Here is a 13,998-nt window from a genome sequence, read left to right as displayed (position 1 = left end):
TAGCTTTTTCATTTCGACCTCCAAAAGATTGATTAATTGAAATCAACTATTAATGTTTTTATACCTAGTAATTATGTAAAATAAATAAATACAGTTCTCCTTAATTGTGTCGAAATTATTAGAGGGAATTCGTTCAGGCTGCGAACTCGAATTCGAAGATTTTAGAGTGAAATTGCCGGGGCAGTTTCGTAACTTACAGTCATAATTTGATCTTCCATCAATACCATGGCGATTTCATGTTTGTGGGATGTTGCAAGAAGTGTTATAAAAGGTAATAAAAAAGAGGGTTGCTTTGTAAAAATCAAGTAAGAAAGTATACATCCTAATATCACGATGATTGTGTAAATACAGTATTTTAACATGGATAATATTTTTGAGCTGAATACAAAAATTTTTAAGTTGACGATTGGGTTAGGTTAGGTTAGGGATGGTTAAGAAAGGTAGGATTATGGTTCGGTTAAAACTAAAGGTTTGTATTTGAGTTAGGGACGGGACAGGTTAGGTTAGGTAGGGTTAGAGTTAGGGACGTCTTGGGTAAGGTATGGTTAGTGTTGGGTTAGGGATGTGTTCGGTTATATATATCCATGATTCAGTGTTTTTCCTTGAAGCCTGATAGTTTTCTTCCAAAACTTTGAATTCATCTCGTGTTATGCCAGGTTAAATAAGAAGGTTGAGGTTGAAGTTGAGGACGGGTGAGGTAAGGTTGGTTAGTTAGGGATTGGTTATGCTATGGTACGGATCGGTAGCATATCCACAATTCAGTGTTTTTCCATGAAGTAAAATAAATATGCGAATGTGAAGCGCCTAGGAACACCTCCGAAACAGGTAATTTTGATGCCGACAGACTTTGATGACGACAGTAAAATCAAGGATAGTATCAATTTGAGGAATCAAAGCAGCATGAGTTATTTTCCAGCTTGTCTGCTGATAACAAATTATTCGTGTAGATGGTAGTGGGTAAGACACCCGCAATAGAAGGCCCAGCAAGTTCTTAGTCCTATCTACACACTCACACGCTATACGAAGATATCTGATTCACATAACAACCAACATTGAGTGTAAGATACTGATGAGACATTTTTCTGTTTCCTTTACATACACTAAGCAGGGTCATAGGACACAAAGACATGAACGGACTTTACAGCGCAGAAGGGTTAAATATATTGGAAGTTGTGAGATTTATCCATGATGTTTACGGGGTGATGAAGTATGCCCATGATCCATGATGTAGTTTGTAGTATCGTCGTTTCCGGTCATTTTCAAAGTCTAGTATACAGGGTGTCCTTTTTATATGGCCTGGCTGAATTTCTCTTGAACCAATGACACTATAAAAATAAAAAAAATACGTTTCTATATTTCAGTCTAGTTTAAAATGTTTAACTTTTTTGGAGAAAAATTATACAAAGTACCTCAAGCCTAGTTCAACTTCAAAATTTCAAATACGACCCTATACATTCTGACACATCATTTAAAAGGATTTATTATTGAAAACAATGGTGCAATCGGATGTTAAATCGGTCAAAAAATGACAAAGTTATGGCAAAAAGTTAGAAAACAGTCATTTGGTTTGCTATTTATTAACCACCATCTAGAAAGGACACCCTGTATAAATTAGAGTGCTTGAGTATACGTTAAATTGCGGCTGTGGATGAAGTTTTAATAGCACCACTGAAGCATGGCATGCTAGTCTTTGCACTTTTCGTAGTAGTTCCTCTGCCATTCTTTGTTCTGTTTTGGCCACCATATTGCATAATGGCATCGTGAGTTTGATAATCGTAAGGTACCATAAGGTCATTTTAAGATGTTCCTGAGACAGATACTGACCGCGGAGTCTTTGGCATACCCATTTTACCTTTAGTGTCCTGTCATGGGTTTAAGGCGTACGTTCTAAATTAACTTTTGGTCAAAAAGTTCTGTCTGCAACTTCTTTGGAATATTTTATTTCTTGGTTTCGCAGGTTTAGAGTTGTAAGATTTAGCTTTCTTTTTTCTGATGCATGGCACAGTTGTTACCTTGACAAATTTTAGGTAGGTCGAAAGCGCATTTTCTAACACGGTTCAGTCATCCAGCAGTCTTCGAATTAGCTTGAGATCAGTGATTACCATAGGTAATCAAGAAAAAACTAAAAAAAAAAAAACCATCGAAAATGCGCATCGTACAATGGCATCACTTGGCGACCTAGTAAAATTCCCAAAACTGTAGTTTTCAAATCATAAGTGGTCAAAACCTTAATGCTATTTCTTTGCCTTTCAATTTGAAAAAAAATTAACAGCAAACTAAACTGTTTCAGAGGGGTTGTAGATCAAAATTATATGTGTCCTTTTTAAATGGAAAACATTCACAAACATTGAACATGGCATGTTTTCCTACAGAGTTCAGTCAACCATAGTTATAGGATTTGCTTGATATTAGTGATTTCCATGTAAAACCCAGAAAAAATGTAAAACTGACTGAAAATGTCCGTACTACTATGAAATCACTTTGCCGACCTAGTAAAACTTTTAAAACCGACTGCTTTCAAAATTTAAGTCAATCAAAAGCTCATTGCAATTTTTAGTAACTTTTTTCTTTTTGTTGTCAAGTAAATAAGTAAAGCAGAGACCTCACGTTAACATTTGTTATTTTTGTTTAATATTCTCGTAATTTTCTCTTCTGGCCTGCCTTACTGGTATACATTGTGCCAAGATTTCTATCTTTTTTTTTTTTACTTTTAACTTCATAGAAGGAACTTCCTTTATTTATTTCATGTAAATTATTCTTAGGGGATACTAGTCTCAGAATAAAGTTATTTTTCTTCTTCTTCTTCTTAAATTAGCAGCAAAACAAACAATTGAAAGGAGTTGCAAAACAAAAAGTACCTGTAAATGGGAAACTACATTGGACATGTTGGGACGTCATAACCATTACTGTTTGTCCTCGAATTTTAGATTAGAGATTACTCTGTTTAACAAGAAAAACCATTAAAACTAAAGGTTTATGTGTTAGAGTTATGGGCAGGTTAGGTAAGATTAGGGTCGGCTTAGGTTAAGCAAGGTTAGGATTAGAATTAGGGTGGTCTTAGTTTAGGTATGGTATCGTAGGCACGCAACGACTGTATTTTCATATTTTCGGTCGCTCCAAATATGTTTGTTCTTTCCATCAATGCTGGTCCTCCACATTCTCCTTTTCTTTTCTTCGTTCCATTGTATAACAATCAATTTGACAGCAGAACTGCCTGCTGTAGACACTCTGGACACGATTACAACTTGAGAAACACAGAATTTTCTGAAGTCTGGATGAGGAACAACAATGTACTGGTCAACGAAATTGTGCAGAAACGTTGACTGAAATATAGTCCTTAAAAAATATTGTCTGCAATAAAAAATTTAAATAATTCATCATTTTTGGAAAAATGTGTATCGTGTCCTATTTCGGAGCAAATATAATTCTCAGCGAGCATTTTTGAAGTTACAAAGCGTTCAGAACTTGAAGCCGAACTTTCGAAGACACATTACAATTATTTGCAAAAAGGATGTGTAAGATCCGGTCGTTGAACCATCCTTGTTCAGCGGAAAATCTGTTTCGTCGACACCTTAAAACTGGTTTGCCTGTCTGTCGAATTTTGTATTATTTTTAACGGGTGCTTCGAACAAACTCTCGTCCGAGCAAGCATCTACCTTTTTTCAAACAGTCCGGGCAATAGCACCGCATGAAGCAACGTTTATCGATGACTCGCCTTCCAAGTTGTAAATGCAATCAACTCCCGTTCATCTAGCCATTGTTCCCAACGGGAGCTATCCCATTGTCCACTTACCAAGAACGCTCTATCTCTCCCTGATTTGCTATCTGCCCAATAGTAGCAGAAAATTATACTTTCTTTTAATTTAAAATAAATTCCTTTTAAAATTGATACTGGCCCATCAAGCACAAACCAAATCCCGACGGAAATGCTTACAACTATGGCTATCACAGTAAATCCACAAAAATATACCAAATATGTAAAAAATTTCCTCGGTAAAGAATTACGATAAAAAATCATTGAAAACTAAAAATATTAAGAATCATTTGCCTGTTGTCTGTGAATAAAACGTGTTGCTATAAAATTAAATGTAATGCCTTATAATGCTTTATACTTAAACATCCTATAGTTTCAAACTATTTTGTTAAAAGTTCTTTTTATTCAAGTAATATAAGTCCTACACAAGTGACTTTAACGCAAGGTTGAGGCAGTGTGTTCTCTACCAAATCGGACATCTTTAACAGAAGCGTTTGTCCTCATCGCCATTCGAAAAAGTCCAAAATTACCCATTTTTTCAAGTAGTATTGTACATCCATTCTGATATCCCAATCAATGAAGTCGTATTCAATCAGACAACAACTGTATGAGAAACTGACAAGCTTCGAATCACACAATAAGAGCAAAGAAATTTTGTTATTGTGTCAAAAAATTGCTTTCGGTTGAGGCTATCTTTCAAAAGCTCATTGTTATAATTCGTACCTTCATTAATACTTCCCCTATTCACCTCCTCTCCTATTCATTTCTTAATTTATGAAGTAAAATAAATAAATTGACAGCAAAATAAACTGTTTCGGAGATGTTGAACACTTTTTTCTGTTTTAACTTGTACTTTCAGTACTTCCAACTCAGTTCAGTCAACCAAGAGTTCTCGGATTAGTTTCAGATTAGGGGTTGGTGATTGTCAAGTGAAGCAGAGAAAAATGAAAACTAATCGAAAATGCGCATAATACAACGAAATAACTTGGCGACAACCTAGTGACATTTCTTAAACCTAATATATTTTCGAATTTTAGGGCGCTCAAATGCTCGCCATTTCTGGTAGTTTTTCTTTACTTTGGCTGTTAAGAATTTGGCAGCAAAATAAATGATATCATAGAGCAAAAATATCTGTGACCCTTGTTGCCAGTTTAAACGGAAAACATTGGGAAACATTGAACAAATTTGGACGTGTTTTCCAACGCAATGTCATCGGATTAGCTTGAGATAAGTGATGAGCATGTGGAACCAAGCAATATTTTAAATCGCAAATGCACATACTACAATGAAATCACTTATCAACCTAATAAAACAAGAAAAAAAACACTTTAAAACTAAAGCTTTGTGTTAGAAGAATGGACAGGTAAGAGACTTGGCTATGTTGGGACTGGGTCTGAAGCATCTATTAAAAACTTAATTACATATGTCAGTTTGTAGCCATCTTTAAGATCGTTTTGCCCTGATGATGACATTAAAATAGGTCGAAAGCTTGGCAGATACTAATTGAATTTGTTTTTTTCATCCAGACATACCGAGATCCAGATCATTCGTGAGTAAAAAAGTGGTCGATATATCTACGCTTTAAACAACAAAGTCGTAAATTAGGTATGGTTAGGTTGGCTTAGGTTAGTTAAGATAAGGGTTAGAGAAGGTTTAGGTTACGTAACGTTAGTGTTACGGATAGATTAAGTAACATATACATGATTCAATGTTTTTCCGTGAGGGGTAGAAAATTTGTAAGGGCAAAGTGCAAGTTTTTGATTTTCGTGATATTTTTCCTCTAACGAAACGACTTGGCGATTTAGTAAAATTTCAAAAACCTGCTGTTTCAAATTTTAGGTATTAGCCATATCTTTGCTTTGCCAATTCTTTTGAATCCTTTGGATGTTTAGTGGAATAAACAAACTGTTCAAGAGGTGTTGTAGAAGCCAATTTTTCTGTATACTCTGTTTAACTTGAGAGAAAAATTGGTAAACATTGAACAAGTTTGGACGTGTTAACAACAAAATGCAGTCAACCAATGTTATCGGATTAGCTTGAGATTAGTGATTACCACTACCACTACGTGGAACTAAGAAACCATAAATCCCTGCAGTAGCTTCAATTTCAGGATGTGATTTTTCTTGCGAAACACTGGCTGAGGACTGCCTGGATGTGAAACAATGTTCAATATTGTTCAGCACAGTTTATTCATTCTGGACTTTGTTCTAGAATTGGAGCAATAAACAATAACCAACCCTTATTCCGTATGAAATGGAAAATAAACGAGCACTACTAGGAAAGGCTATGAGAAACGGCAATAATTTATAGATGAAAAAGGGCTGCAATTCCTTGCCCTTGTTCAAAAGAGAATATTCTTCATCACAATGCATCACTTGGCGGCTGACTTCTGTAAAAAAAGATAAACTAAAGAAACCCAAAAAACATACCATCTACTCACGTGGTGGACCGTCAGTTTAAAATGAGGCGAAAGTTGTTTTATTTAAAAAAATAATAATAATATAATAAATAATACTTTTGGCTAGTTGATTGTTTTATTTTGTATGAAATAATATTAATATTAGAAACTGAAACTGAAATAATTTATTTAGGGTATGAAAAGACAAATCAAAGCTGCTGAATTTTCTGCCGTCTGTTGTTTGGTTAGATGTTTTCCTGATTTGTTCTGTATAGAATTTTTATACTTGTCCGTGGGTTTTATGTGGCTTTTTAGTTTCTAAAACGAAAGCTTCATAGGAATCTGCCGGCCCATTGCAAATAAACTCGGCCTTTGAAATTGGATGTTCAAGCCCTTGTAATGTTGTTTTCATGAGTAGAATTTAAACCGGCCTTCAACAGGTCGGCGTTCAGCCAGTTTCAGTCAGTCGACCGAATTGCATTCTTTCTCAACAGATTTTACTAGAGTATTTGTTTATTAAGTTTATTTTTAATTAATTAGTTGTTTTGATTAATGATCGATGGTAAATAACATGAACCTTGGGTAACCGGTATCCCAAAGTTCTCTGGCGTTTTGTCTTTCCTCGCTGTTTCGGTACGTTGACACGTCGGGCTAAGGCGACTACTGGTGATGACGAGAAGCATCAGACCAAAATGGCGAGGATAGAAAGACTGAAATTCAAGGACTACAATCATGTTAATTATTAATTATGTAAATTTTTCAATTTTATTCAAAGCCACATTATTAACAAATGGTCTTTTAGTTAGAATAACGGATTTTTTTTCATGTTGGCATTTTGCAAATTTTTTAATATTTATCTCAGACTTATTTCATCGCATGCCACAAAGTAATGCGGGGGGGCTGTCGAGAAATGTATCCAGCCGAAACGTTTGTGTTTAAGTCGTGCATGATTTGTGGCCTGTCCAACACGCGAAGCCGAATTTAAATAAATTATTTCAAAAGAGTGGAAAACGTTTGGACGGTTTGTTTACAAAAAGTCAAATCCGGATCATTTGTTCCAAACACGACCACTTGGAATTTAAAGGCTGTCTCTAAACCAAATAGAAAGTACACGGCCAAGACCTCCGAACGAGCCTTGTGTTATTTATAAGAAATAAACAATTGAGCAACTGTGAATGGTTCGATGTCTGAAGAGCTGCCAAAAGACGCCAGGCGTGAGGAGTAATAATAATCAGCGAGAGAGAACACCTAGTGTTTTGGCGTCCAACATACACTTAAAACCTCTTTACTTTTATAATTTTAAAGGTTCCAAATTGTGGACGCCAACCTAGTAAAATATTTACAATTAAACTGGCATACGCTGACAGGCAAAAAATTCCACCCACTAGTAATATATCTTGATTTGTACATATTAACTTTTTTTACCTAATTATATCGTTACCTAAATTTTTACCTTTTTTATCGTTTAATAATTGAGTCTTTGTCTAAAAAGATTTAAAAATGTAAATTGCTTAGGAAAATGAATAATAAAAAAGGACGGTCAGATAAAATTTGTTTTAGATTTTTAATTAACGTTTCAATATCGCGTATTTACTCCTCTTGCCTTAATTACATCTTGAAGACACCTAGGCATACTTTCTACCAGTCTGGAAATGTCTCTTTGCTGGAGGTTAGCCCATTTTTATGATATGATGGACGTGCTCTTATTCGTCTTTTGAATTTGGTTATCCCATAAATGTTCGATGGGTTCTGGAGAACGAGCTGGCCAGGCTAAGACCCTGTTGTCGAAGGTAACTTTGTGGATGGGCATTATCGTGCATTAGAATAGGATTGTCCAGCGACAATGATGCAGCGAAATCAGCATTTCATCGAGGATAGGCAACGCATGATGTTCCAAAATTTCATCCTCAGCGAGTGGCCGTCAAAGACCCTCCACAAACAACAAAGGTTGAAAAGGTTGGCTCTGGGAAAAATCACAAGCTTCCTACCTTTCATTTCGCCTTCTCCACGCTCTTTCACGTCCATCTGGAGATCGTAGAGTAAATCTACACTTACCTGCAAAAAGTACAGCAGACCAATGGTTCAAAGACCAATGGCTGTGTTTTCGAGGAAATGCGAGCCGTGCAACTTGTGTGTTCTGGTCTATTCTGGTCCTCTTACGAGGCGAAAAGCCATCAGTCCATACTGATTTAATCTTCTTCAAGCCGTTCAGAAATTTGGACACCTCGAACTTCCTGGAGCTTGAACAACTGTAAGGTGCCGGTTTCGTAAATTCTCACAATCAAAAAACGACCATCCTGTGGTTACCCCAGGTTGTCAAGAATCGGGCCTTCTATGGTAGGACCCAGCTTCTCGAAAACTTATAACGGTGTCTCGCAGTGTTCGGTAGGTAACTCCGATGGCAATGGCTGCATACGTGACGGAACGTCCGTCATCAATAAGTGCCACACCACACGCAACATCCTCAGCACTAAGTGGCATTTTTAAGTTTAAAAATTGAAATTAAGAAAGCAAAGATGAAAACTAAACAGTTTATTGCTTCAGATTTCAAATGTGACTGAATAAACATTTTAAATTCCGTAAAAAGTAAACATTAAAAAATCCTTCATCCTTGGGTTTGGATTAAGGATTAAGTGTGTTTACTTCTAATTGATATTCCCAACTTAAAACATAGCATAAACAAATATTTATTGGTAAAAACGACAAATTAAGAGCAGAATTTCTTTTATAAAGGAAAATGAATAAATTGGATAGAATTTTTTGCCAGTCAGTGTATATTCTTGGAGGTGATCAAAATCTTTTGCTTTCACTGCGACCTAAAAGATCTTTTTTTGGAATTAACTGCCAGTCTAAAGGTCTATTATTTTACATAATTCCTGCCTACTGAGATAGAGGTAGATTTTTGTTTTCTTGGATGAGATGTGGAGGAACTTCTTTAATTGTTTCGCACCTGGTGAATACATCCAGTATGTAGGCATTTCTTTTTCCATCCATTTGTTCAGTTCCGTTTTTAGTATGATTTGGTGACAATTTTCGTTCCGGTACAAAGGGTGTAAGGGCTGCTTTTAGCTAGTTCGCAAGTTTGTTGCCTTTAATACTCTCGTGTCCTACGCAATTTTCCAGGAGCTGGAAATGAAGGAGTCTAAGGCCTTCAGTGCTGCGTAGCGGTCAGAGAAGATGAATATCTGACGCCTTTTATTTCTTTTTTAAGTATTTCCTATATACAGAGTTCTATTGCATGGATCTTAATTTGGAAAATTGATGTCGTGTGCCCTAGAGATTTAGCTAGGTCAAAATTTGGTTCTTGACCCCTGCCCACTCCATATTTGATCCGGCTGTATACCACAATAAGGCCCCTCTTAGTTTCGGGGGTTTTATTCTCTCAAACATCTCGCAATGTTTCAATTTGTCAGACGTTTTTGTAGCCATCTCATTTATTTTGACTATTTTAGATTTTATGGTGCACCTTCTATTATGTCCGGTTTTATTTTATTTTGTCCTAAGAGTCTGCACTTTGAAATGTATCATCTGGATGTATGCATTGCCACTGTGCTAAGGCATGCCAATCTTAGTAATATTTCAATTGAAACGTGTTTTTTTAAGGTTTTGGCCACGAAGGGCTCCTTGTATATAGCCAGTAGGGTTATTTTTGTATTTATACTTTATTTAGGGTTATTTTTTAAATGGGGTGCTTTTAAATTAAACTTCCTTCTCTTTGTGAAATGTGTTAGTGTGGTTTTGTTCGGGTTGACAGCAGGCCTATATTCTCGCACCACCTGCTAATTTGATCAATGCGACCTCTTGTTCTGTTTTTCTTCATTAGGAAGATTTCGAAGTAAACATTTGTTGTTTCTGCGGATTATTAGCCGTAGTTCGTGATCATTTGTGTGCATGTCTATTCTCTCTGTTTTGGTATGTCAGGATCGTTTCGGCTTCTTGCCATCTTCAGTGATGGTCCTGTTATAAGCAGGGTGATACACTTCGCCAAACCAACCACTGAAAACGGCAAAAAAGACCATAATGTTCGGAAACAACCCAAGCTAAATAAACATGTTTTCCCTTATCCATTGATTCAGACTTGTGTGATAGGTAATTAGATATAATTGTCCCATTGAAATTAGTAATGAACTACTTCGCATAAAATTGATAATTGTTTTCCCTAATTTGAATAGTTCATAAAGTTGGCTGATTCAAAATTTCACGACTTTGTCCTCGATAATAAGAAGCTCAATTATACTGTGAAACATTGTGATGTTTGTGAGATGGCGAAGCTTAACGATAATTAAACAATCGTCTCCGATCGCCCTGGTTTTGTCTGTAAGACGCATTTCAATGGCTAGCCTTTCATCTGTCGGTGTCTTTGATTTATTTGTAGAATAATTTTTCTTTTTGTTCTGATTTTTCCGATCAGTTATTTTTTCGGTCCGCTTTTTTATATTTTAAACTAGAAATTACGAACGGCACAACCGACATGATAAAACTTATGTATATTTTATTAGGTTTCGTGGTTCGCTTGACCAAATAAATTCTTTTCAATTTATTAAGGTTTTGGTTGAAATAAAAAATTCAGTGTCACAAGCAGGATTTGAACCCACGACCTTTGGCTAAATACGCTGCTGCTGTACCACTTGAGCTATCGTGACTTCGATCCACTCGGACACTTCCCATCTCAACCCCACCTTTTGAATTTGCCTCCTTTTTGCCATTTTTTTTCAAATGTCTACCAAAACATTTGGTCAAGCGAACAAAATGTAATAAGCAAAATGAAGTATACTTCACTAAAGCTCTCCATGGCTATTTCATTTGTCGCCGAGAATCCAATAGATTACACGACATTTGAAAAAATGGCAAAAAGGAGGGAAAATTCAAAATGTGTTGTTGAGATGGGAAGTTAGTGTCCGAGTGGATCGAAGTCACATAGCTCAAGTGGTAGAGCAGCAGCTTATTTAGGCGAAGGTCGTGGGTTCGAATCCCGCTTGTGACACTGAATTTTTTATCCCAACCAAAACCTTATATTTACTCAATTAAAACGTAGCGTCGAAAATAAAACAAGAACATAATAAACGACCCGAGAACCCCATACTTACAAGAAAATAGATAATACTTCTACCATAATAGACAGTTAACAAAGGTATAAAATACCGAGAACCGCAAAACTACTTGTTCAAAAAGAATTTCATTTTCATTCAGTAATTCATCCCAATAAATTTAGGATTACTATATTGTGCCTTTTAAGATCTATAACCCACAACTATCCCTAACCCTAACCATCTCTAACCAACTTTTAGTACATCTATCGAGAAATTGGATTATTTGACCCATGTTGTAATGGTTGCACTACTTTATGGTTATGTTGTAGGCCCCAAAACATTTTCGGAAAATAGTAAAACCACAATCACACAGTGGGTGTGTGGAGTTTAATCTGCATCCTTATAGAATTTACACGTCATTGATAGTTAATGCTAATCATTCTCAATGTGCTTTCAAATTCATTGAGCAGCCAAGAAACTTGTTAAGTTTCAAGTTTCGTCCTGCTAAAATATCTTCTGTAATTTCTTTCCTTTTGGCGACAACCTGTGGTTCACTAAAGTTTCCACCAGCTGTCACCACTTCGACAGTGCTTTCACCTTCCAAACAGCAGTCAATGAGCAACAACTACAGTCAATCGGGTTGGGTGAAACTCATCGAAAAATGTTTATATTGAACGTTCATTAATGGATCTGCAAACAAAAGCCACAAACAGTAGGGTCTGATGTGATATTGTCTTTTTTCCTGTATTATTAGTGCAGATTAAATTGAATACATCTATCACTTCTTGATACTTCACTCAGTTGAGTACTTCTATACACTAAAAGTTATTAGTGTATATGCCCATCATCATCTATGACCAAATTCCTCTGTACTTTTTTGCTTCCTAGATTTAAGTATTCAATACCGGACCTTCATTAGAAGTACAACTATGCCTCATAAATATATGTCATACAGTTTAAGGGGTAAAGAGATAAGGGCAGTAAACCACAATTGTGTTGCCTCATACGTGAGATGACAGACCAGGTTGATCGAAACCACTAAATTGCGGTTCATCACCTCGCAAAACTCAATACAAAATGTAACAATCAAAGTTTTGTTTATACCCGAATCTCATACCATGTGGTCAATCATGATTCAAGACGTTCTGTCAACAGACCCCCAATAATAAGTCAAACCGTGTCAGTGATAGTTCAGTTAGTTTAGGTGTACGACCTGAGATTAGTCCCTTCTGTTAGAGTGCCTGTCTTTTGGGTCTTTCATGCCTTCTGATGCCATTTTTTGCCCATAGTGTTTTAGTACATTTGGATTAGTTGATGATTATTGTAAGCTGTAAGACAAAGCATTTTTTTTTACTTTATTTTACAAAGGTACAAAAAGTACCTGAGTGAGGTAATCCAAGGAACTGGTTTTCTGGGAATAGAGAATGTCAGTCAATATTTCCAGATATAGGGGCTTGTGACACTTTTTGAGATAAATTATGACTTTGACTCCAATTATCAGCTTGAGTAGCAAATTTCTGTAATTTTTTTGGTGCATAACGCCAATCAGGAAAATGTTTTAGTTTTATTGAACCCTTTTAAGTCGTATTTATGTTAGTGATGCCCATACATTGATCAGGGCCCAAAAATTGTCCTGATATCCTTAAACTCTAATGTGGTAAGACTAACAAGGGGATGAGCAGGTTGGTGTGTTAACGATTTGGACCAAACTTTTTTTTGGTGTTTGTACACTCCAAAATATTGGACATGTAACCGGCACTTCTTGTGAGCAGGCCATGGTTTTGCCAAAAAAATTTGAAAGTTGAAATTTTTCATTTTTGAATATTTTCATTTTGCCGTTCTACTTGATCAAATCAACTACGTGAAGGTATCATTTTACAGCATTTTTTTAATGTAGAGTTCAATAGAAATATAGTAAAAGCTATCAAAATTTATCAATAACCAAAAAATTTCTAAAAACCAAATATTTTTCAAGTAACTAGTTCATAATTTTTTTTATAATTAACTTTTTAATAATTAAATGTTATTTTTCAGACTGATGAATGGTTAGGAGAATCGAGAAAGAACCTTAGGTACCAAGAAAGCAGTAATGAAGATAAACTTGATAAGTTTATAAGACACAGGTATGGTAAAAGTACAGAGAAGAGAACATAAACAGTAATAGTTATAGCAATATTGTTGATAATAGAATGCAAAGGACAAAAGAATCAAATAATCGAGAACAAAGGTGTACACTGTCATTCCTTGGCAGTGGGGGTGTGAGCAATGAAAGCCACACCCAGAGACACAGGATGAGGAGCTCGATCGAAGGCCTGAATCAGGAGATTGAAAGGCTTGTACTGAGGTCGAGCACGAGCATCGGACAAGACAAAGACGAAAGGAAAGTCGGTGTTGAGAACACACCGGAAGGCCATCGTGCTCCTGTGGCAGATCTATTGCGACAGACTAGATCAGTTAACACCCAGACCCCTGCTTATACGACAACAAGTAGTGGACACTCGTCAGGTATAAATATATTTGCCTTTGTAAAAGGTAGGGTAAAAAATGCAATTTTGTTGTTTTCAGTCTCTTCAGGCCCTCCTTCCCGATGTTCAGGTTCACCTGTGGGCTCTGCAGTTACGAACCAGAGTGATTCAAGGCCTTCGAGTGAACTCCAAGGTATAAAATGCTGTATTTATTGTTTATTCAAAATATGCATTAATGGTAAGTCTACTTAGATACTAAATTAAAAGGTTTTATTTCAAACATTTTAGGAAATTGCAAGATTTCTTTTTGAGGTTCTGAGGGGGTGAAGGACCTGCAGTTTTGTCGTTTCT

At 36.0% G+C, this 13,998-nt stretch overlaps 1 protein-coding gene across 3 annotated transcripts in view; it reads left to right on the top strand.

The window, feature by feature from the left end:
* The window catches only part of LOC106669284 (tripartite motif-containing protein 3-like), a 29,632-nt gene extending 16,326 nt beyond the window's left edge, over positions 1-13,306 (top strand). For 2 of the 3 annotated variants that reach the window (XM_024227149.1, XM_024227148.1), the window contains exon 12: positions 13,217-13,261. In XM_024227149.1, the coding sequence (XP_024082917.1) occupies positions 13,217-13,221 (5 nt within the window). In that variant the 3' untranslated portion in view covers positions 13,222-13,261. Of the gene's footprint in view, positions 1-13,216 lie in introns of all 3 variants that reach the window. The other variant, XM_024227147.1, reaches the window with a different exon arrangement.
* The last annotated feature ends 692 nt before the right edge of the window (positions 13,307-13,998 follow it).

Source organism: Cimex lectularius, unplaced genomic scaffold (genome assembly GCF_000648675.2).
Source record: "Cimex lectularius strain Harlan isolate CLEC.00 unplaced genomic scaffold, Clec_2.1 scaffold35, whole genome shotgun sequence".
NCBI classification, from domain to species: domain Eukaryota; kingdom Metazoa; phylum Arthropoda; class Insecta; order Hemiptera; family Cimicidae; genus Cimex; species Cimex lectularius.
This window is presented reverse-complemented; position numbering and strand designations above follow the sequence as displayed.